The 24589-nt window shown below is 37.9% G+C and overlaps 1 protein-coding gene across 1 annotated transcript in view; it reads right to left on the bottom strand.

Annotated features, from left to right (window-relative positions):
* Window positions 1–24589, bottom strand: part of LOC126188357 (uncharacterized) — a 526233-nt gene that overhangs the window by 16204 nt on the left and 485440 nt on the right. Inside the window, exons 8-15 of the mRNA XM_049929956.1 lie at window positions 23866–24360; window positions 21560–22021; window positions 21251–21320; window positions 19021–19206; window positions 14906–15063; window positions 13567–13803; window positions 6476–6640; window positions 3138–3444 (exon numbers count right to left, since the gene is read on the bottom strand). Of these exons, the coding sequence (XP_049785913.1) occupies window positions 3138–3444; window positions 6476–6640; window positions 13567–13803; window positions 14906–15063; window positions 19021–19206; window positions 21251–21320; window positions 21560–22021; window positions 23866–24360 (2080 nt within the window). The remainder of the gene's footprint in view (window positions 1–3137; window positions 3445–6475; window positions 6641–13566; window positions 13804–14905; window positions 15064–19020; window positions 19207–21250; window positions 21321–21559; window positions 22022–23865; window positions 24361–24589) is intronic.

Genomic DNA, 24589 nt, shown 5'->3' with positions numbered 1-24589 from the left:
ATGGTTGCCACTATTAAAGCTCCAACCCTCGTATATATATATTTTTTAAAAAATATATACTACAGTTGCTGAAAATTATAGGCATGCATAAAATAACAAACATTTAAAATAAATAGCTTAGCATTCGTGGTCATATTATATAGTGTTAGCAGCAAGCAGTATATCACAATTACTTTGAACCAGTAATATTATATTTTGTGGTAGCCCGTGCCATACATCTCTAATATTAAAACTTCAGAAAACTAATCATTAGAAACATGCACAGTGTAAAGCAAAGACATTTATGTCACCCACTCCAAAATTCGTAGTACTTTAAGAGTTCGCTCACTGTACATCTATAAACTGACTATCTTTGTACACAGTAACCCTGATTTATTTGTAACAAAAATTTCAACATGACTACAACACCAGAAATCAAAATAATTTTACACTGCCTACTCACTGTTTGAAACTTCGCACTATATGGGGATGAAAATTTACAACAAAGTAAAAGCAAAATTAAACAAACTCTTAGCTTTCAAAATTAGAGAAGGGGAAGGGGGGTGGGGGGAGAACCATTAGTAAGCACAAGAAATTAATGTAAAAAGCAAATAAAAAAGTAAATAATGAAATTTTTACTGTATAGGAAATTAGGATGAGAGGGGGTGGGGCAGAAGGGTTCCTGTGTTCAGGCAACCCTATATCACGGTGTTTCACAATTCATGTTCTAGAGGGTGTGGAGGGGACTTAGAAGATCAAATTTTACATAGGAATCCATGTCCAGAAACATCATCCAACGACGACGACGCTACAGAGTGTCAAAGTTATAGGCACCGGTGTCTGTAAATGCATGCATATACAAGGTGATTCCATGATGATTTTAGAACTTTCAAGAAGGATGATTGAGAAGGATAGACACATCAATTTTAGGTACGGGTCCCTGTACTGGAAATGAACGAATCAACAATTATAAGTGAAAACTGTTGTGATACGTCTGAGGGTGGAATATATATACTGGTACTGTTGTTGCTAAGGTTGTAGGGTAGGCAACATTCAGATATGGTAGTATGGACCAAACCAAAACAAAAAATGTCTAGTAAACATGGGCTCTACAATGGATACCTTATGAACTATGGGCACTTGCTCAATATAGGACATATGTTTCATGCTGGTGAAAATGAACAAGTGCTCATAGCTCCTCAGGTATGCATTTTAGAGCCCATGTTTACTAGACATTTTTTCTTGTCTTGGTCCATACTACCACCCCTGAAAGTTGCATGCCCTACATTCTTCACAACAGTAGTACCGATACAGGTATCAGGATGATTTTCTCACCTAACTTTCAACTCATTTGTTTCTGAACCAGGGATTCCTCCCTCAAATTGCTGCAGTTATCTGTCTCCATCATCCTCAAGAGTTTGCAACATCATCACTGAATTATCCTGCATATGCATGCATTTACAAACACTAGTGCCTGTAACTTTTACATTCTGTAGTGTCATTGGATGACATTTCCAGGTGTGGATTCCTGTGTAAAAATTGATCTACTACGACACCTCTACAACCTCTAGAAGTGTTTAACACAAATTGTGAAACACCCTCTAAAGTGGCACACAGTAAACACATTTAAGCTAGTAAACAACATGTACTGTGCTTCCCTGGAGCTTTGAAGTTGCGTGGTCCAAAGTGGTACAGGTAGCTAGTGTATTTAGGCAGTAGATTGGTGTGCATGGGACAAAAGGCACAAGAACTTCTATGGAGGCATTTTTAGGGCCTTTTAAGGGTGAAGCACTTTTACATTCTTCTGACACTAGTTTAGGTGGAATGTTAGCATGGGAAACAATTTTGTATGTGTAAGTGTATAAAAGCTGATGAAGCTTCTCTACCACGTAATCCTTGTGGTCAAGTACCACAGTAGTGGAGCCTGTCAGTATGGAGGATAATGGTAGAGCAGAATGCCTTTAGATAAGAGATAACTCAATATTCAAGAGTAAGACTTTAAGTTCGATTTTCAGGGAGGGTTTGAAAGCAATGCTGGAATTGAGGAATCACTGGATTGTATGGTATGGATGATTTTGGATTTGCCTCCACTCCTCACATACGGTGGGACACACTCAATCTAGAGACTAAGAACTGCTTCCCACCCCTCTTTTCCAACCATCCCCAACCAATCCCTCTGTCCTTTCTGGAGAAGCAGGAGAAATATATAGTTCTGAAATGTGCGAAAACACCTAAAATTAACTGGTGGCATTACTAAGAATTGAGTCTCCAGATGGTAGGTACCAAATAATTCAAATTAACCTTAGAAATTATTCATTATTAAAATATCCTTTAATGCAGCACTGCTAACTGCCTTACAGGATGACAACTTTAACTTATGAGGGAGTAACCAATGCTTTCAAAATATTTTGTCACTCACTACTGGCCAATTATCAAATTGTTCCTAGTGTAGAGGTGGCAGTGGTACTTCTTGTATCAAGTCTTTGTTCTTCTTAACTTTAGTAACATCTTGATTTTTCATTTTCAGGAGATCTTTTAAGCTTGCACAATTTCAAATTAAATATAAAACTTTAAAAAGTACACAATTTCATAGCTGATACAATAACGTAAAAAATAAAAGCATGTGTGTTTTATGCAGTTTCACTTCTGTCCTTTATATTACACATGACAAAGATTTTAAGCTTTTTGGCAAAAGCCAACATAAGTATTTACATTCTTAGAAAACTAGTTGGAAATTTAGACTACAAAGCCACATTATAACACTGTTCCTAATAATTGGGAAGGAATTTTCAAGATGGAATAAACAGTACTCTGAAGCAATGTAAGAATTCTATGGATTAAGAAAATATGGCAAACACACAAGCAGAAATGTAGCTATCAATATGGTCATGCCTGGCACCTTAACGATTTGCACCAAACCGCGTTAATGCTGAAACCACATAGAACATCGACATCTGTACTCTTCATCCTATACACTAATAGCAGGCAATAAATATTCTGTCATCAAGATGTTTTATTCAGAGTGCATAGTTGTTTTGTATGAAAACTGATAATCAAAGTTGACATTAAATAAATAACAGAGATACAGTGTAAATACTGACTGAGTTTAGTGCAGCACCATTACTACTACTGTATACCTTATATAAATTTTATATTACCTCTAACCAGCTGATCAGGATCAACAGATGGAGGCCGGAGAAGGTATCTGGCAGGAATCAGATCACAGAATTGAGCAAGGGGAGTAAGCATCGGTGCCCGAGATGCAGGTAAATCTCCACCACCACGCCCAGCAGCACTAACGCTTAACGTGACTGGATGACCTGACCAAAGGGCAGGATAAAATGCACGCCGCCCTGCCAGTGTTCGGCCTCGTTCATCCACAGAAAAGTCAGACCAATGGAGCTCAGGTACAGTCTTGAGACCTCGTAGAGTTACCGGTATAGTCAGAGCAGAACTATGCTTAACCTGTTAAATGGAATTTACATAAATTTGTAGTTCACAGCACACAGACTGAACATGTAAAAACTATAATTATTGTAACATCATATAACTATAATATTTCTTGGTTTTGAAATGATTAAGGTGGTGGTGGTGGTGGTGGTGGTGCACGCCCTTGTTTTCATAGTACATGATTAGTGGACCTTGTGTCCATGAAAAGTGGAACCCTTGTGCACATGAAACGTGGAGTCCTAATCCTCATCCCACCATATTGATTTATGTTTGAGTAAATAATCCCAGGAGAATGCTACAATAGTTCATTCAAATGGACATAGTTGATCCCTTGCCCCTCTTATTTATTCCTCCTACAATTAACTTAGTAAGCCACCTTTAATGACTTTGGTGTTGACGGACAATTTGTAATTCTCTTTCCTTTTGTTCCCAATAGTTACTATAAACATCACACACATTGTGAGCAGTTTTTATTTAAGAATTGTGACATGCTGAATATGTGAGGAGGGCTGATCAATAGAGATAGAGACTAATTTTTTTTGCTGTTGCTTCTGATAGTTTCCTACACGTACCATGAATATTTGAGAACAACGAGCTTTTATGTTTAATGTTCACAGACAGCAGCACCCTCATATCAGTAGGTTGGTAGTAATGCTCTATTTTGTAGACACGCTGTGCATTTGGCATACTGTACAATGGAGGTGACACGTTAGGAGGAGCAGTACTGGACACTAAAAGTCTGTTCGTTTAGTGCCTACAGCCACTGTAACTTAAGAAATGTGGCATTAAGCATACAGTGAAGAAGCACTACCTCGTGAAACAGTGTTTAGGTGATTCAATGACTTCAAAGATGGGCGACTTGTCGGTGTTAAGCAAGGTGGGCCTGGTATTTCTACATCTGCTGTGACTGATGTCAACATCGTCACAGCTGATGTACTGTCCATGAGGATTGGCGGATGACAATCAATCTCAAATAAATGTTGAGAACTTTGTATTGCAGTGTTTTACAATTATGCATAATCATCTCCATATGAACTGTGACTGTGCCTGTCGGGTACCATGTCTGTCGAGTTCCAAGCAAAAGGCTGTGCGAACTGAGATAAGCCGTGACATGCTGTGTCTCTCTGCTGACAGAGGTGATGCATTTCTGGGGTCAGTTACCACACGTGATGAATCATGGCTGCAGCACTATGATCCTGAAAGAAAATGAGCCAGCACAGTGTAGAAATCCTAGCACCAAAAAGGGGGAAAGTTGTTCCATCTGCAGGGAAAGTGATTTTGATCACATTTTGTTTTATTGTCGTGGAATCCTTTACCAGTGTGTAGTTCCCCATCACACTACTGTTATAGCAGCTTACAAACACACCTCAGCATCGGCCAAATTAAGAAGCACATTGCAAGGAAATGACCAGAACTTTCCACATTGGGTGGCAACTTGATCATGACAATGCACAGCCTCATGTTGCAAATCAATTTGTGCAGTTTCCCACTCAATTCAACGTTATCCGTGTACACACAGCTTCAATCTTGCGCCATGTGATTTCTTTTTATTCCCATCTCTAATGGCAACACTTTGGGACATTCAATTTGAGAGCTCTGAAGCATCGCTCAAGAAAAGTAAGGCGATTCTCAAGGACCTGACAAAGAATGGTCTGCACCACATATTTGAGGACTGGCAGAGCTGCTATAGAAAGTGTATTCAAGTAAAAGGGGAGTACTTTGAAAAATATCATGTAAACATTGAAATGGAGTAATAAAAATCATAGGGGGGAGGGGGGGGGGGGAATTAGCCTCAGTGTTTGTCAGTCAGCTCTCATACCTGCAGCTATTCTCTAATATACATTATTATTAACAAACATATTTAATTCATGTGTAAATGTAGACTTCCTCAGCGTATATTACTGATTAAAAGTTCTTGAGTGGTAGCATTAAAATACAGCTATGATTCATTGAGTATCATACTTATTATCTTTTCACCAAGTGTCAACATTTGTGGATGTTCCAATTTTTTTATTTCACTGTTGGTGAGAACAACACTTGTCAAAACAACACAGTATCTTAATCCTACTAGCTGGCTAGAGAACCAAGAACTTTTCCTCCATTAATTAATGTTTTGTAAACAATAGCTAATCTGCTATATCCTTGCAATGATTCCTTCAACTTGTGGTTTGATAAAATCATGCAAAAAGATGAACTAAAATGTGATAACATTATCTCTGACTTCTCGTATGGTGAGAATTATGTAAGAACACCACTGCTGAACTGGTACATTCTGTTCCTTGTTCATCAAAATTATTGCTAACGATTTTACAAGGACATGTTGAAATTTTTAATGCGAAAACTCAAAGCTTTTTAAATAAAATGAATGTTATTAACATTCTACATATTTATTCCTCAAATCTACATATTTATTTCTCAACCCAGTCAACCTGACAACAAACACAGTCTCCCAACAAGACACCAGTTTGTCAATACCCTCACTGTAATATGTTTGACTATGTTATTAGAGCTATGACTCATCTCTGCTTGCACTGCTTTGTCACTGTTCAGAGATGTTCTTTAAGTTTAGGAAATAGATGAAAACTGGATGGGGCCAAGTGGGGACTGTAGGAAGATGAATGATGACAGTGAACCCGGGAATTGGATAGTTACAGATGTTTCAGAACTTGTGTGTGGTCTGGCTTTGTCATGCTGAAGGAGAGGGTGCTCCATGTGTGGACAAACTCCTCAAATTCGGAACTCTTATTAAAGCACACTGTTTCTAATACACTGACATAATTACGTTATGGACCGCCATGTTACGTGCTAAAATTCAGCACACTGTAGTGGCAGAAGACTGCAAATATATAGACATGAAAAATAAACACATAACACCACTTGTTTTATTTAAAAAAGCTTTAAGAGTTTTCACACAAAAAATTCAGAGGCATTACTTTTCAGCACATTCTCCTATATCCTTAGCATTAACCTACAAAAAATAAATAAAGACTCAAAATAACTTTTAGTTTAAAGTGATGAAATTCATTAATAAAGTATGTACACAGACCTGCTCTAGAACTTGTGCAAGTGCTTCATGATTAGCCACAGTGACTGCACCATAATTATCCTCAAGGCTTTCATGTATAACACTTCGACCTTTCCTAAGACGCAAGTGGCTGTTCCTACAACTGTGTCCACTAGATGAGATCCAGTCAGCATCATCATCATCTCCCTGGAAAAAAAATATAATATTTCCTCCTGAGAGTTATGTACAAAGATTGCCAAAAAACACCACCACTTATTAAATCATACTAAGAAAACCATGGGAAGATAGACAGAACTCTGTTGATACCTAAAAAGACAGGACATTTCTAAAAGTTTATGTAATAACTTGCATGTTAAATACACTGCGCAGTAGATGCTTTTATCTTTCATGCCATAAAAAAGGCACTGCTTCAAAGCATTCATTACTTAGTGGTGTTTGTGGAATTTTAACAGGAGACTGTGCTACAATACATTCCACATGGTTACTTCGCAAAGCTGCAGCAAAGCAGAACAAATTATTTACAGAAAATAATTTTTCATAACTTAACAAGAAAAAATTTGTAAATTATTGATGTATAATAAATAATGAGAGCATTTTGAGTTGCCCAAGCAGCTTTTTTTATTGTTGCTTATTATTATTATTATTATTATTATTCTGTTGGCTATATGGGTGTTATATGAGCACACATGTCAAGTCATACTTCCAAAGGGCATTGTTGATCTTATGACCTTTTCCCTTTTCTAGTAGTTAACAGGAAATTTACAGATTCCTAAGCCCTTTAGATGAAATCCCATCAGCATTATCATCACCTCCGTGAATAGCATTTTCCCAAATTTTTCTCTGAGAGGTCTGCACTTTTTGCATCTGTCTTGCTGACTTTATCTGTTCAATTAGCACCCTTATATGATACAAGAATCTTCAAATTTTGATCCTAGTGGATTGGTCTTATTTTGTGCCAATAAATTCTGTTTTACAGTTTTTAACAAAAAAAATTACCTGTCTCCATGCACTTGTCTGAGATAATCAAAAGATTGTACCTATCTATAGTGAATGGTTTCTGTTATTTTACAGTAGACTTTTATGGTGAGTGCTGTTCTTAACAATGGGTCCTACAGTACAAATCATATAATCCAAGTACCAATACCAAGATACTTGGCATAAAAACAAGTAGGCATCTGGAGAAGTTTTTATAGTACAAGAACTTTTGGAAATATCTTCCAAAAGAATGAAAAATTTATAAAGGAAAATACCAGAGAATTGGAGCAAGTCTAGCCTTAAAATAACAATGATAATAATAATATTAATTTTATTATTACTATTTTTGCTACCAGTTTAAATCATAAATGACCACCCTCAGACACCTGAGTAACACAGAAACAAAACAAGACTTATTTATAGATTGAGATATAATTTAAGTAACCTATTATCGATTATGGGAGCAAAGTTGATCACAACACCTTGCAACAGACTCTTTGATTCTAACCTAACTTGATATCATGTAAATTCTATTTTTATTACACACAAGACATGTTTCTAACATGAACACAACACTGCTGACTGCTTGGTGATACTGTAGGCACCAAACAAACCTTCTGAAAATATATTTTTATTTCTCTGTAACAAATCCCCATTTTGAATGTGATAACCAGATGAATCTATTACTCCATATTTTACTATCATAAACTGAAGATCTATAACAAACATTGCAATAGGATAGTAGGTTTCATGGGGGACCTACTCTTTTTGCTAATTACAAAACTATGTCACATATGGACAAAGTAATCTACCAATCCAATTAAACGATGTTTTCAAGTACAGTGAAACTTCATTTATACGTTTTTCACTTGTCTGTTTTTCTCACTTATGCATTTTTTTATTTGTGTCCTGGCGAAATATCCACAGTGCGCACAAGTTATGATGCAGTGTTTCAGAGTGGTTTGCCAGGAAGTGGGTTGGTAAGGCCGACATTAGACTATAATAAAATTTGAGAGTGTAATAAGGAACTTCGTCAAAGTTAGGCAATGATCAGAGGAAGCATTCGTCTTATGTTTACTGCATGGAGAAATGAACCACTTTGAGAGATAGCATCGCTGTAGCTGTCCAACACAAAATATTTATCAATATAACTCCCAAATTTACATGGTGAGTCACATATATAATGAAACTGATAGAAATACTCGAGGCACATGAAGCACTGCGTAGCTTACGACATCCTGAACTATTTCCGAAAAGCCGGATTTGGAAATGAAGTCCATTATCATGATGAAAATGATCATACTGACAATATTTGACCTAATGATGAAGAATGGAATCGACTTGAAGAGCTAGCATCGTCTGAGGATTCCATGAATGTTTAAGAAAACCTCGTCACTACAGAACCCACAACTATCGCTGAGATAACTCAATGTGCATAGCAGGACCTGGACGAGGAAGAAACTGACAATGAGAATGATACAGAAGAGCCTCAGCATTCCACCATGATGGTTAACAATGCAGTAAATGTGTTAGAAATAATTAAACAATTTGTGACATGCCACAGTGTTTCTGATGAAATGAAGACAGAGTTATCCAGTTTTGAGGGTATTTACGAAGTGACATTTTCTTCTGTGTAAAGGTTTACATTTTTCTTTACATCTTTGTTAAGTATGGTACCTAGTAAGCCTATATAATGTTTTGTATAATGGAAATTTTTATTTACTGGATTTTTCGTTTGTGTGTACCAATTAATTTGATAGTATGGTGCTATATTTCATATATACGTTTTTCGCATTTACACTTTTTTTCTGTAGTCCGCTGAAAAACGTGTAAACAAAGTTTTACTGTAAATACGTCATTCAACTAATGCCAGAGGACAAAATATTATGTTTTGTACCTACAACTGGACCAGGCACATCAGGTGAATTAATATTTTGTTATCGATAATTCTGGAAATATGGCCATCGAGCAAAACCTAAGATCAGTTTTGGAATTAGCATGACTAATGCTTTAAGCTGAGGCTTTTTAAACAACATTTTAAAGTCATTTTAAATTCTGTAAAAATTATGTTTATTTTCTTTTGCTAAGATGGCAAAATGATTTGTAGATGGAATACACGATTCAAATATTGTTGCTACCATATTTGTATACATTCCAATCAATTTAATTAGAAAGTGAAAATCTCTTTTGTGTTGAAATAACAATAAATTAAAATATTGCTTGCCACCAGACAGCTTACTTTTACTGTTGTTAAGCAAATGTTTACACTCTGTTTTCATGAACTCACATGTCGCTATACACATTGTTTTGAGACGCCAACAGTAGTTCAGTGTGGGACATCAATGTCATAGGCCATATATCTTACAATTGGTGTATTTTTTGTGATTATCTCCACAAATTAAGTAGGGAACACTGAAACTACATGACCAATATTTTGTTGTTATAATCTTGTGTGAACAGTGTGATTTCTGTCAATGGTATTTACCAATAAACATCATAGTCTGAATTAATGTTTCCACTTATTATTTATACTTTAAGCACAGCACAAGTGAACACAGGGACCAATCTCCTTTAATGGTCTGCAGCCAATATTGTCCATCACTGTAATCAATGAAATCCATTATGGTATATGGACCTGTGGTGTCATTTAATTTATTGGGGCTCAAATTTTGATTTATTTTAGACATTCAGTGATATGAAATGCCACAAGATGAATATGCGTGACAGACATAGTACTTTTATCAACTTATTTTTTACACAGTTATGCCAGTATCTTTATGTGTAAATGATCATAGCATTGGAATTGGCTATTTCATGTTGAATTAGTTATTAAAATGATCAATTTGCTTCAATTTTTTGTCTGCCTGTGCATTTAGCAATTTCATTGCATGTATCTCTTCAGATCTCCTTGTAAGCCACTGATATGATGTCAACGAAACTTTGTACACACATCACTTACTGTCTGAAAAGAAGCACTGCGGTGTAAGAACCGCCTACCTCCCAGAGGGGTGAGAAGGTGCTGCCACAAAAGCACTTTCAATCGAATTTTGTAAATATACGTGTGACATTATTTGTATAGAAGTACTGTGTGGACAATATACCCCTACCCTCTAGTGATCATAACAAGCAACAGCAGTTGCTAAAGCAACTGGTGACAGTCCTGATGACATTTTTCCCACAGCAGTGGGTGGAAGTGGATGGTGGGGGGATGCAAAGAAAGTGATGTATCAGCATATCTCTGAAATGCCTGAAGCAATTTCTGCTAAACTTCACCCACATCTCACTTGCTATCTGGACAAAATTACTGTAGCAGTGAGACAGCCCTAGTGCTCATACAGCCTAGGAAGGGGTTGAAAAGGGATGACATGAAAGCATCACTCACGAATGCCTGGAGTAATTTCAGCCAAATTTCATTTGTACCTGATGCGTTATCACTATAAAAACACTGTGGGAATAAGATACACCATTATCCCGAAGGGTGGTGGTGGTATGAGTGACACGAAAAAATGTTCAAAATGGCCTGTTGGTATTTATGTCATGAAATATGTCAGAGAGAGAGAGAGAGAGAGAGAGTGATAAATCACACAAATATGTGGGTGAAGTTGTGGGCAAAAAGATAATACTCAATAAAATTAGTAATCAAACACAATGACTGTATGTCATGAATGTCATTAATCACTACTTCATTATAAAATACAAAACCTACACTGCGTTTACAAAAAGTACTTAAGACAAATGTGCTGGCAAGAATCACTCAGCCCTATCTGCATTACTATACCTATGCTAAAATATTCCTATCAATGAGAGGTAACGGTTCTTGTCAGTAAGCAAAATGAACATGCACCAATGGTACAATTATTTGGAAAGTGTTTTGTTCAAGTTTATTGCACAATGCCACTGAACAATCTCTGATAGTATAAAGAACAGAAGTGTTCATTACAAACAGATGTACAACAAGTAAACAACATTTATCTATTGATCTTCAAAAGAAATTACAACCTTGTCAGCCATATAATTGACCTACAATCTCTATCACATAGTTACAAGATTATTATTAGTACATCAATGTTTGACATAAATGCAAGGAACATCAACACAACAGTTTTCATGAAAGTAATAAGATTAATGAGTAAGAAGACCATTTAGCTTACAACAGATACATTACAAATCACTAAGACATCCTGATAATTAGATGTGCTCATTCTGCAGCCACTAAAATAAATAGATAAAAATAAAATTCCTGGCTGGAGCAATAAATAAAATAAGGGAAAGGCCACAGCAAGCCACTATAAGCAAGTGGTTGCCATTCCCTTATTTTATGTATTACAATATATTTTTGACATTATCTGAGTGCCTGAAGAAGATTGTTTCCTGTAAGCTGATAGCAAAACAAAGTGACGCATCTCAGCAGTTGTCTGCATTTTCAACATGGCTTTCTTAACAATTAAAATTAGTTGACTCCTGCTTCACATATCTGTAACAATGAAGTACTAACAAAATGTCAGTTTGGTTTCCAGAAAGGTTTTTCAACAGAAAATGCCATATATGCTTTCACCAATCAAATTTTGAATGATCTGAATAACCGAACACCACCCATTGGGATTTTTTGTGATCTCTCAAAGGCTTTTGATTGTGTAAATCATGAAATTCTGCTAGACAAGCTCAAGTATTGTGGTATGAGTGGGACAGTGCACAAATGGTTTAATTCGTACCTAACTGGAAGAGTGCAGAAAGTTGAAATAAGTAGTTCTCATAATATGCAAAGATCAGCACATTCCTCAAACTGGGGAACTATCAAGAATGGGGTTCCACAAGGGTCAGTCTTGGGTCCTTTGTTGTTCTTAATATATATTAATGACTTGCCATTCTATATTCATGAAGAGGCAAAGTTAGTTCTCTTTGCTGATGATACAAGTATAGTAATCACACCTGACAAACAAGAATTAACTGATGAAATTGTCAATACTGTCTTTCAGAAAATTACTAAGTGGTTCCTTGTAAACGGACTCTCACTGAATTTTGATAAGACACAGTACATACAGTTCCGTACAGTGAATGGTATGACGCCATTAATAAATATAGACCTTAATCAGAAGCATATAGCTAAGGTAGAATATTCCAAATTTTTAGGTGTGTCCATTGATGAGAGATTAAATTGGAAGAAACACATTGATGATCTGCTGAAACGTTTGAGTTCAGCTACTTATGCAATAAGGGTCATTGCAAATTTTGGTGATAAACATCTTAGTAAATTAGCTTACTACACTTATTTTCACTCGTTGATTTCATATGGCATCATATTTTGGGGTAATTCATCACTGAGGAATAAAGTATTTATTGCACAAAAGCGTGTAATCAGAATAATAGCTGGAGTCCACCCAAGATCATCCTGCAGACATTTATTTAAGGATCTAGGGATATTCACAGTAGCTTCTCAGTATATATACTCTCTTATGAAATTTGTTATTAACAACCAAACCCAATTCAAAAGTAATAGCAGTGTCCATAACTACAATGTTAGGAGAAAGGATGATCTTCACTATTCAAGATTAAATCCAACTTTGGCACAGAAAGGGGTGAATTATACTGGCACCAAAGTCTTTGGTCACTTACCAAATAGTATCAGAAGTCTGACAGATAACCAACAAGTATTTAAGAAGAAATTAAAAGAATTTCTGAATGACAACTCCTCCTACTCCATATAGGAATTTTTAGATATAAATTAAAAAAATATATATATTAAAAAAAATAAAAATAAAAAACACAAAAAAATGAAAGAGCTGTTACATTAACTTAAGTATGTTGTTAAATTAACTTAATACGAAATATCGTATTCATGATCCATGGAACTAGTATTAATCTAATCTAATCTAATCTATTGAGAACATTGTTAATAATACGGCACAAGCCGGCCGGGGTGGCCGAGCGGTTCTAGGCGCTACAGTCTGGAACTGCGTGACTGCTACGGTCGCAGGTTCGAATCCTGCCACGGGCATGGGTGTGTGTGATGTCCTTAGGTTAGTTAGGTTTAAGTAGTTCTAAGTTCTAGGGGACTATGACCTCAGAAGTTAAGTCCTATAGTGCTCAGAGCCATTTGAACTGTTTGAATACGCCACAAAAGACTTTCATTCCCTTACCTCTTCAAAATAGAAGCTGTATGGACTATAAGTATCAGAATCAGTTTCAAAGGCACAGTATGTATATGACGAGGAGCGCACATATCCAGGCCTTGCTTTGACACAGCTGCAGTCATCCAAACTGCCATCCGACCTTCGACGAGGACTGTTACCCCTCCTTGAAGATTTCTTACTGCTTGATTCTGGTGATGTTGACCTTCCCCTAGTCATGTGCTCGTATATAAAGTCATTATTGACCTAAAACAAAACAACCTTGGTAAACCAAACAATGGAAAATCCAGGATGGAATGTAACAATATTATGAAAAGGAAAGTTGCTACTCACCATATAGTGGAGATGCCGAGTCACAGATAGGCCCTGCAAAAAGACACTCTCAATTAAAGCTTTCGGCCTTTGTCAACACTAGACACCACACACACACACACACACACACACACACACACACACACACACACACACACCTGTTGTCTCAGGCAACTGAAACCAGTTGCCTGAGACTTCAGTTTTGTGTGTGTGTGTGTGTGTGTGTGTGTGTGTGTGTGTGTGTGTGTGTGTGTGTGGGTGGTGTCTTGTTGACAAAGGCCTCAAAGGCCGAAAGCTTTAATTGTGAGAGTCTTATTGTTGGGTCTATCTGTTACTCAGCATCTCCGCTATATGGTGAGTAGCAACTTTCCTTTTCATAATATTGTTACAACCATGGTAAATGTCATAAAATTATGTAAATCTCAACTTTACTCTGAAATGAGTACCTAAAATAAAAACAAACTAATATAAGTTAATGTTTGGCCCCACTAATATTTTATGTTCTGTAAGCGAGAAATAATTTCATTCTTAGAATAGATAGACAGATAGGTAGAGAAAGGAGGGGCGGGGGGATACAGAATACAGAACAGAAATTCATAAACATGAGAGTTAGTTTAATATCTTAGGCAGAAGAACCTTAGACTTAAGCAAGAAAAGATTACTTATTCTACTCTTGAAGTAATGGAACAGCACTTTATTAGGGTACACAAGTTTCCAGCTAAATAGAAATAAATGTGATTATAAATACATATATTATATATTACATCATTCTGAAATAAAGGGCGTTTCTGTAAATTCTTAAAGGCTGTCATTTTCCCCGTTTTTTAATAAACACTATTTTGTTATTTAGCTTATTTCAATATAAAAGAACAGCCTGCACAGAATAGTGACTACCTGTTGCAAATTTATGGTGACTGTGGACTTGTACATAAAAAAAGACTATTCCTATACATGATAGACTTGCACAAAAATAACCAGCAAGAAGCTGTTTACGAAACGGAAATGAAGTTTAAGCATATATAAAATGGCATCTTACCTGTTGCGTTTGAGTAACAATTCTCCCATCTGCCATTTCCACCGATTCATATCCACTATCTTCTGAAGCAGATTTCCTCTTTGGCATTTCACACGCAGCATCCCTCATGCTCGCTGTTCTCTGAGGCTTGTCTGGAGTTAGACCCAGCCGCACCTCACCTAAAACAGGGGCTATCACTGCCAAATCAGGGCAATTCTACTTTTCTTATTAATTATACTAACATGCATTACTGCTACATTCTTCATACACACAAATGATCAATACCTGAAAAAAGTGTAACCTCCATTACAACAAAGCTTTAAAAATGATAACAATAAGATAGGTAAGGTATAGCAGCCATCATCCTGAAGGCTGGTTTTACTTTAACCAAGCACTGTCATAGTAGAGATGGCACGTGCTTGGCTACCTCTGACCTCTGAACTGACATTTACACTTAGTTATGCTGGTGAATGCTTTTTTACTTTGAGTCTGACTTATGGTGCAGCTTGGCATTTTTCACACACAAAAATGGATGCCAATGGTAAAATAAGTGATGAGTGAGAAAAAAATTACAGGACTGACAGACTCTGGGTTCTTTCTCATGAATACTATTCAAACATTACTTTAAATAACATGAAGACCCCTTACAGTTCCTCTGAGATATGTGCATAACACTGAATAAACATTCAGCTACACCTGATTGTTTGGATTACTTGTGCAGTAAGATATGTGCAACATTTCAGATGTTATAAAAACACAAAGCCCATTTTCTGAGACATGGCAATGAAAACAATTCGGGTATTACACCACTTTGTCACTTTAATATTCTACAACAGGGTCCAAGTAGAAATACCTTGCATTCCTTCACCCCCCTCTAAGTCACGGCGTGTGACACAACTTACACCACTATAGTCACATTAACCATTCATACAGAGAACTGTAGTCCGCGACAGCACTGACAGCCTCTGGGCCGGGGTTGCGCAGTACACAGGAGTGCAACTAGCAAGTCAGCAATTAGTTGGTTTCCACGTTCCATACTGCATGAATCTCCATTGTATTTGAGCATTCTATCATCTTTTAAGTACACAAAACTATGATTGACAGATTTCTGTGGCATTCCTGTGTTCTGCGAGTTGTTGTAATGGCTGAAACCCTAGACAGCATCATGTGTTCCACAAACAGGCAAGGGACCTCCATGTTTAAAATGTATTCACTCTTCAAAGTGAGGTATACTCAAGTGAGCCGGTCTACGACATTGCCAATATGCAGGAACACACTGCAGTGGCCTGTGGAGATACTGGTGTGTGAACTGTCAGGTGAATTGTGCAGGAGGCCGAACTGTTTCACCAGGCGGCTGGAATAGTAGAATTTCAGTCTCCAGGGAAGAAGCATAGCATGTCAAAGTGGGTAACAGGAACCAACAACTTCAATCGAGATGTTTTATGTCAAAAGGGTTTCGAATTTTATGAAAGAGGTGAGTACCCCACAGCATGGAAATTGCTCACTGTTATGTGTGAAGCTACTGCCTTTAAAGGAACTGCAAGATCAATGCAAAGAATATTTAAGAAAATCAGATTTAAGTAAGTAAAATCCAATTATGGAGCATTGTGATACTGCTGCTGCTGCTTATAGGATGATGTTTTTAAGCACAATGCATGAAAGCAGATGAAATGGAGCATCAGTTGTGTATTCTTGGATGAGACTTGGGTAAATCAAAACCCTTTTTAATAAACATTTTTGGAACAGCAATCAAAAAATTTTTTAAATATTTTTATTTTTAAAATTCAGTCTTGATCGCACCACGTATGCATACATGAATTTTAAAAAGAAAATTTTTTAAGAATCAAAACCACACTAGAAATTTTATTTAACACACAACAGATGGGACAAAGCAGCTTGAGAGTTCCAAGGGGAACAGGAGAGTGTCTTATAACACATCGTGGCAGTTTCGCTGCCACCGGATTTGTGCCAGAAAGCAAACATGTATTCTGAGCAAAATCAAATATCAACTGACTACCATGATTAAATGAATGGAGAAACATTTCAAGATTGAATCCAGAATCAGCTGTTGTCTTATTTGCACTGAGGCTCTGTCACTGTTATGACAATGTGAGGTGTTACCTGCATTCTGCCTCAGCTAATTTGTAGCTGGATAAAGAGTGTGAGCTGACCACCTGAGATCTCCTTTTGCTTTGCACTGCTTATATACCATGTTTATTCTTTGTCATTGACTTTGTGCCCATGCACTGAAATCTTGAGGCTGAAAACTTAAATCCAAACTACCTCTCGGATCCACAACATAAGAGCTATAGATTCTTCGTGGAATATTGTATATTAACTGAATATTACTGCAGGAAAGACTTTATTTAGTAAATTTCTATTGATTAACATTAACATTCATCATATTAACTGAGCAGTCTTTCCACTTAACGAGATAGACACACCATGAACACTCCGCTGTCCTCGTGACATCATCCTTTTACTATCCCAAGCTTCAGCATTCTCTGGAGCACTGCACATCACCGAGAAGGGATGCACCTCCAGGGAGCAGCTGTTGACCCAGTAAGTACCATATTGTGGTATAGAGTTGTGCTGACTGGTCACCAGAGGCCACCTGTGGTGAGTCACAAGACTAGTGTGTATGGCACGACATCTGCTTCACTGCCTACTGGATCCCTCCTCTATATAAAGACAGTGCAATCAGCATGCCTCCTCAGATTGTTTTCTATTGCTTATTGTACTGTTTCTATGCTTGCCATGGATCAGTAAACTTTTGTTCTTAGTGGCCGTGCTATTGGCTGTGTCTAGCATTATGACAATTACAATCATCATTCATCGCTAACTGTTACTCCTTACTCTTAAGAAGTGATATGTTACACTTCAAATGCAAGCTTTTTTATTCTTAACAGGCCTCCCACGACAAACACTAGAAAAAGTGATATTGTTTGATGGCTGCAAAGTAATAAAATACCATATAGTGAAACACAAGCAAGAGCAAAGCTGTTAGAGCCCACTAAGATTTTAAAAGGCAGCATAAAATGTATGAAATTGATTCTATAGCTCTGCAACAGGGTCACAAAGTGATAAAAGTACCTCCAAATGATTGCCATTATAATCTCAAGGAACTAGTGTGGGCACGTGTGGAGAGAGATGTGGAAGATAAAAATACAATTTTTAAAGTAATCAGCAAGGAAGGGCTGATCCATGAAGCAATATACAAAATCACCACTGCTGATTGGTAAGCTTGCATGCATCACACTGACAAATTCAAAGAAGAAGATTACCACAAAGAAGTTGTCAGAGATTACATAATGTATTTTTTAATGGTCTGTCTGGCACCTATAGCCAGTGGCTCCAGTTCTGATGGCACCAACAAAGAAACAACTGAGTAAAAAGGTATGTGAATAGTATCTAAATTTAGTTTGTAATTTTTGTGGAACATTTACTTTCTTGTCAAGCTGTTCATGCTGCCGATAGAACCCTCAGATCTGTACTGTAATGGGAATTGTTTTTACTTATCTCACTATTCAGTCTACAATGTAACATAGTTTAAAATTCTGTTTGCCCTGCTGTGAATATTTTAAATTTGATTCTTTCATCATTCTGTTAGTAAAGTAAGAGGCAATGTAATTTGTAATCCACTCCGCAGGGGGCAGTTTATTATAGAATCCATTCTGCAGTGCGAGAACCTGTAGCACTGGGAAATCTTTAAAGTGTATCTCATACTTAATAGGTACATTTGATAAATTTATCATGAAGCAGTTTGTAGCGTACCATGAACCTGACCACAGTAAACTTCCGCTGCTGCAGCTGTCTGTATTGTAGCTACTGCCTATGCAGTTTCAGTTGAGGAACTGACAGAGCAGCACTCCTCGTGAGCTGCACGATGAGAGGTTATTAGTGCCATCGCGGACTACAGCCTTCCAACATACAAGTCCAAAGCCGTGATTCCCAAACATTTCTTGTGTTGCTAAGCACAGCAGCAACCATGACACAGCAAAACATATTTTTACATTCTAAATAGCCACCAGACAAGGCTTATGCTGTGTGTGTGTGTGTGTGTGTGTGTGTGTGTGTGTGTGTGTGTGTGTGTGGGCGTACGCGCACGCACACACTGGCATGCAAATCTCACTCACCGAGGTTAGCATACAATGTGTCCTGTGGAGATGGTCGTGTTAAAGCCACTGCAGGAGGAGGCAGCTTCTGCTGGCGCAGCAGCTCCGCTGACCTAGGTGGCGGTGGCCTGACTGGTTTGTTGGCTGTAGCATCCGAGTTTCTTCCGTACTGACTACGTGGAGGAGGTGGAGGTCTTATTGGCCTTCCTAAAACACAAAGAAAATTTCTTTTTTCCCCATAAACATAATATAGCTGTACATGAACAAACCATTTTAGTTCTTTTCTTTCAATAAATGAAATTTCACTGATTACAAGCCAAAGAGAGAATGTAATGTACATCATACCCTTCATACCCTATGATAAATAGTAATTACAACAATCTGTATTTCAATAGTATACACCAAGTGGTAAAAGAAATGCTACAACCTTTAGCCTTGCATGAAACATAGCCACTTTTACAAGCAAACAAACAGTTTCTCTCTCTTTTACCCTTCTTAACACAATCACCCACCAATGACTTTCTTAGTTTAAAACATAGGTGGGCATCACCAAATATCCATAACACAATGGCCAACGGATTCAGACAGATCTCACTGTACACAGAAGATGTAGGGGAGAGACAGGACAGGAAAAAAAAAGAACTGTTGATGTCAGCTGCATCGGGATTTTATGCGAAATCAGCGACGATGAGTGACAGTGTGTACTGGACTGGGATTCAAACACAGGATCTCCCGCTTATTAGGCAGTTGTGTTAACCAATACGCCAGCCAGACACAATGTTTATCACAAATGTGCCGATTATCTCAGCATGGCTCTCGACCAGCCCACATTCCCACCTAGTACCACTTATCTGCAGTCCCTGTCCCTGTCCCTGTCCTCCATGCTCGCCACTTTCAGATTTTCACAGGAGGTTGATCACAATTTTACATCTGCACTGAAGGTGGTAGATTTATTGCCCATCGAGGAAATGTACGAAAGAACTGACATGACACATTCATACAAGTGAATTGCCTCAATGGGCAATGAATCCACCATCTTCTACGTGGACTGTGGATGGGTGACGCTAGCTGGGAATACAGGTCAGCAGAGAGTTGTGCCAAGATAGTTTGTGCAATTGTGTTTAACACTCCATTTTCCTTTCCTTTCTCCCCTTTACCTCTTCAATTCACATAGTATATATCATAGGTGTGGATTCCATGTGCTGTCAGTTCTTTCGGACATGTCCAACAGAACAGATACCATGCATTCATAAGGAAGATCACACTGTGCTAGCTAGCTTCCTCTATTTGTAAGCCATCCCATCACAATGCTAACACCTGTACTCTATGTAAACAGCACTGAAAACAGAGGAATATTCATTCTGTCTATCCCATGCACTGGAAACAGCTCAATGATTCTGCTTGATGTGCTGAACAGTGCTTTTAAAAGTGCCCACGCAAATGTCTTGTGATGCAGCTATCTAAAATACTTAAAATATGCCAAACCCATATTAAGACATGAATTCCAATCTGAAAGCATGATATTTTTATCATTTGAAATGTACTAAAATGAAGTATGTGTGGTAGTGGCTACTTGATCTTGCATAACATAGGATAAACTAGTATCTGTGTTATCCCCAGTATCTCCGTTATCCCCAGCAACATACCTTTCAGTTTTCAGAGGAATTCCAACACTAAACTTTATATGAATCATTTACTGAAAGTACATTCACAGCAACTGAAGTGTGGAAGAAGCTACATTCAAGATAGCATACTTCACTTATAGTTCTCGTAAGTTAAAAAGCTAACAAAATGAAGAATGACAGACTTCAACTAGATTATTTTTGCATTTTGTGATGTAACTATAGATTCATGAATACTTGTTCCACAATAATAGTATCATTACACTCATGTGTTTCAAAATATCTGGCAGCACGTTGCGTAAATTGCAGTGAAAAATTGAGGATTATGTTAGGGAAACATCTAGGCCATGTGAAGCAAAATGTCCACCATCAAACAACAAGATATTATATAGCTGCAAAAACCACTGATTTATAATAACAGAAATATTTGTATAACAGTGCAGTCATCAAGTACACTTTTCAGGGAGCATCAGTTTTCTTTAGTGACCATTTCCTTCCATTATGCCTCAATGCTAAATTTTAAACAAATTGTTGGTTCTAAATTATGACAACTATGCAAACTCTTTTGAAATGGGAATTATGTTTACCCACTCATCACCAAATGCAAATTTATTACATATTTTTCTTACCTGTAGGGGAATTATTTGGGCTATCCGCCTCCACTGAGCTTGAAGAATCTGTTGCCAAAATTTCAGAATCCTGAAACAAAAATTATTTATTCTGTTTACAAAGTTTGCTGCAAAAATGGCGAGCTTTTACACATAACACACAGTAAACATCAAATTTAAAGTTCACGAGTCACATGACAATGCACGGTGTATGTCAGGGAGGGAAAGTCTATGCAGAGAAGAGTTTTAATGAGCAAGTAAGAAGACCTCTTAAATCAACACTCTACCTGATCATGCAACACACAATTATTCCAAATGAGTTATGCTCACCGTAGATGCCAAATTATCTGTAGAGGCTGAAAGTGTAACCATGCTGGCCGACATCTGAGGCGACTGTGGCTGTGAGTGTGGTTGTGAGTGTGGTTGTGGTGCTGGGGAGCGCACCACTTCGACAGCTGCACCATCCAGCGAGAATGGATGAACTATCTCAAGACGTGGCCGCAAATGGGGGCGAGTTTTAACCCTTACTTCACTCTCATCTGGTTCTGTGGGTATAACTACAGTGAGAGATTCTCCTGCTGCGGGTTTGCTGTCTCCTTCCTTGTTTTGATGGTGACTGGAGCTAAGACGGAGGAACTTCCGCAATGAGAAACGGCCCTTCTTCTTATCTGCTGATGTCACAGGTGCTGGAGATTGTGAGCCTACAGATGTAGCAGACATCTCAGTAGCTGAATCAGTGACTGAGCAGGGTGGTGAAATGTCATCCGATTCTCTTGTAGTCCCTTTCACCTCCTGTTGAAACAGAAAGGGAACAATATAATTACAGTAACACACGAGGTGTGATCAAAAAATTCAGTGAATAATTTTATTAGAAACAAAGCAATAAGATTACAAGGAATCTGATTTAATCTCCTTCAAAGTATTGTCCTTGGCTACCAAATGCACTTCCCCCAATGTTGAATCCATCATTTCTGGAAGGGTCCTTTTGGGAGGGCATTTAGCCACTCTGTCATGGCTCTCTCACTATCAGTAATGGTGTCAACATGCTTTCCTTTAAGAACAACAATGTAACGAAAAGAGATTGCTACTTACTATAACGATGATGTGCTAAGTTGCAGACAGGCTCTAGTAACCAGAATCAAGCAAGACTCTAGCGCACCAGCCGATGGATCAAGGGCATCAACTGTGAATCACTGGGAAGAGCCAGAAGTCACAGGGTGCTAAATCTTGTGAGTAAGGCGGATGTGGACAGACACGAACACATTTTCTGACAAAAAAAATCTCAAACCAAAAGCAAGGTATGACACGGCATGTTGTGATGAAAAGGGAAGCCATTGGCCCATTTTTCCAGTCTCTTTGTTCGTACATCATTCCACAAATGTTCCAGTATGCCCTTGTAAAATCTGGCATTTACAGTTGTTCCCCTTGGAACAAACTCTAATTGCACTATGCTCTCAATATTGAAAAAACCAAGAGCATGATTTTGATATTCGATTTTGACTGCTGAGCCTTTTTAGGGCAAGGATATTCATTTGTTTTCCATTGAGAACCCTGAATTTTCATCTCAGGGTCATATTCATAGACTTAAGTTTCATCTCCATTTACAATTTTGGATATGAAGTCTGGGTCTGATTGAAGACAATCCTTCAACATGGTCCAAACTGACACGATTTTCCTTCTGTTCATCACTCAAAAGTCTGCGGACAAATTTTGTACTCACTCTTTTCATTTGCAAATTGTCGGTTGAAATGCTTTTCATGGACCTGTATGAGTCACTAATTTCTTTGGTAAGCTTTCCAATAGTTATTTGTCTGTCAACAAACAATTTCAGCTACTTTTTGCACATTTTCTTCTGTTTTTGAAGTTAATGAACGTCCCGAATGTTGTTTCTCTTCTACTGACTCAATTCCTTTGTTAAATCACCCATACCAGTTGTGAAGAGTCTTCAGAGATACAGCACTATCGCCATACACCAATTTTAACATTTCATGAGTTTCTTTGGCACTTTTTTACAACTTGAAACAGAAATTAATGCTGACACGTTGTTGGAAATCCATGATGTGCAACAGATGTGCTAAACACAACCTCATTCTAGTGTCTCTGCACACTGACTCATGTGTCAGAACTTGTTCCAGCTTGACCCTGTCTATCTCAGTGGATGAGGCTGTTGGGCAAATTAAATCAAATGGTTGTAGTATCAGAGCTACTGCCAAAAAACTCATCCACTGTATTTTCTGATCACACTTCATATAATATAATCTGGAATCTGGAGGATTATTTCACTTACTGTGAATGGCTGTGATACTGAAGGCATATTATTGCACTGACACAGTTTTTTTTACAAATACATGCTAAATAACCTGGGCACATAAGAACAATGACAAATATTCATGGGGAAGCTAACATTCCACCTATTTTACTTATGACCTATGACTGGATAAAGTATGAAGTGTATCATAAGAAGTTATGAAACATACTTTGACTTTACATTCAATAGAATAACTTTGTAATATACATTTCTATTCATAATTCTACACACACACACACACACACACACACACACACACACACACACACACACACACACACACACACACAAAGACAGACAGAGAGACAGAGAGCGTTTTATGACGTACAGTGCTGGACTCTCCAGTTTGTCCTTGATGGGGGTGGTGCTGGGGATGATGATGTTGGGACTCCGTGCTGTTACTGCTGCTACTGCTACTATTGCTGCTGATGCTCACAGAGCTGGAAGGTGGTCTAGGTGCCTGCCTCTTGTGCGGACTGCGGCCATCTGCTGCCAGTGCACACATGAGTGATGGAGCCACTGCAGTTATGAGTGCTGCAGGTTCTTCCACTGGTTGTGCCTGCAGAATTGGTTCCTGTGATTGCAGTAACTGTTGCTGCTGCTGCTGTTGCTGTTGCAGTGGTGGTAGTTGTGGTAGTGGCTGATGTTGCTGTGGTTGCTGTAATGGTTGATGCTGAAGTTTTGACTGTGGCTGCTGCTTCTGCTGCTCTGCTTGCTGGTGTTGGTGTTGTTGTGTGTGTTTCTGTTGCTGACATGTTACTGGTGGTTGTTGTTGTTGTTGTTGTTGCTGCTGCTGCTGCTGCTGCTGCTGCTGTTGTTCAGCCTGAGAAAAGAACATCAAACATGAATCACTCATTAACTATCCACCCACCTTACCTCAAACACTATACTACTTGATGTGAATTGAAATGTAACACCACTTCAACTACATTTGATACAGTTCTCCATGTTAACTTATCATTTGTAAGCCTCTATCCCTGCATCACTAACACAACCTACATCCATTTTATTGTCTCCCTCTACAATCCCCCTCCCCTTACATTACTAACCTG

This window comes from Schistocerca cancellata, chromosome 5 (assembly GCF_023864275.1).
Source record: "Schistocerca cancellata isolate TAMUIC-IGC-003103 chromosome 5, iqSchCanc2.1, whole genome shotgun sequence".
In the NCBI taxonomy this organism is placed as follows: Eukaryota; Metazoa; Arthropoda; class Insecta; order Orthoptera; family Acrididae; genus Schistocerca; species Schistocerca cancellata.
The sequence above is the reverse complement of the archived record's forward strand: the minus strand, read 5'-3'. Positions and strand labels throughout refer to the sequence as shown.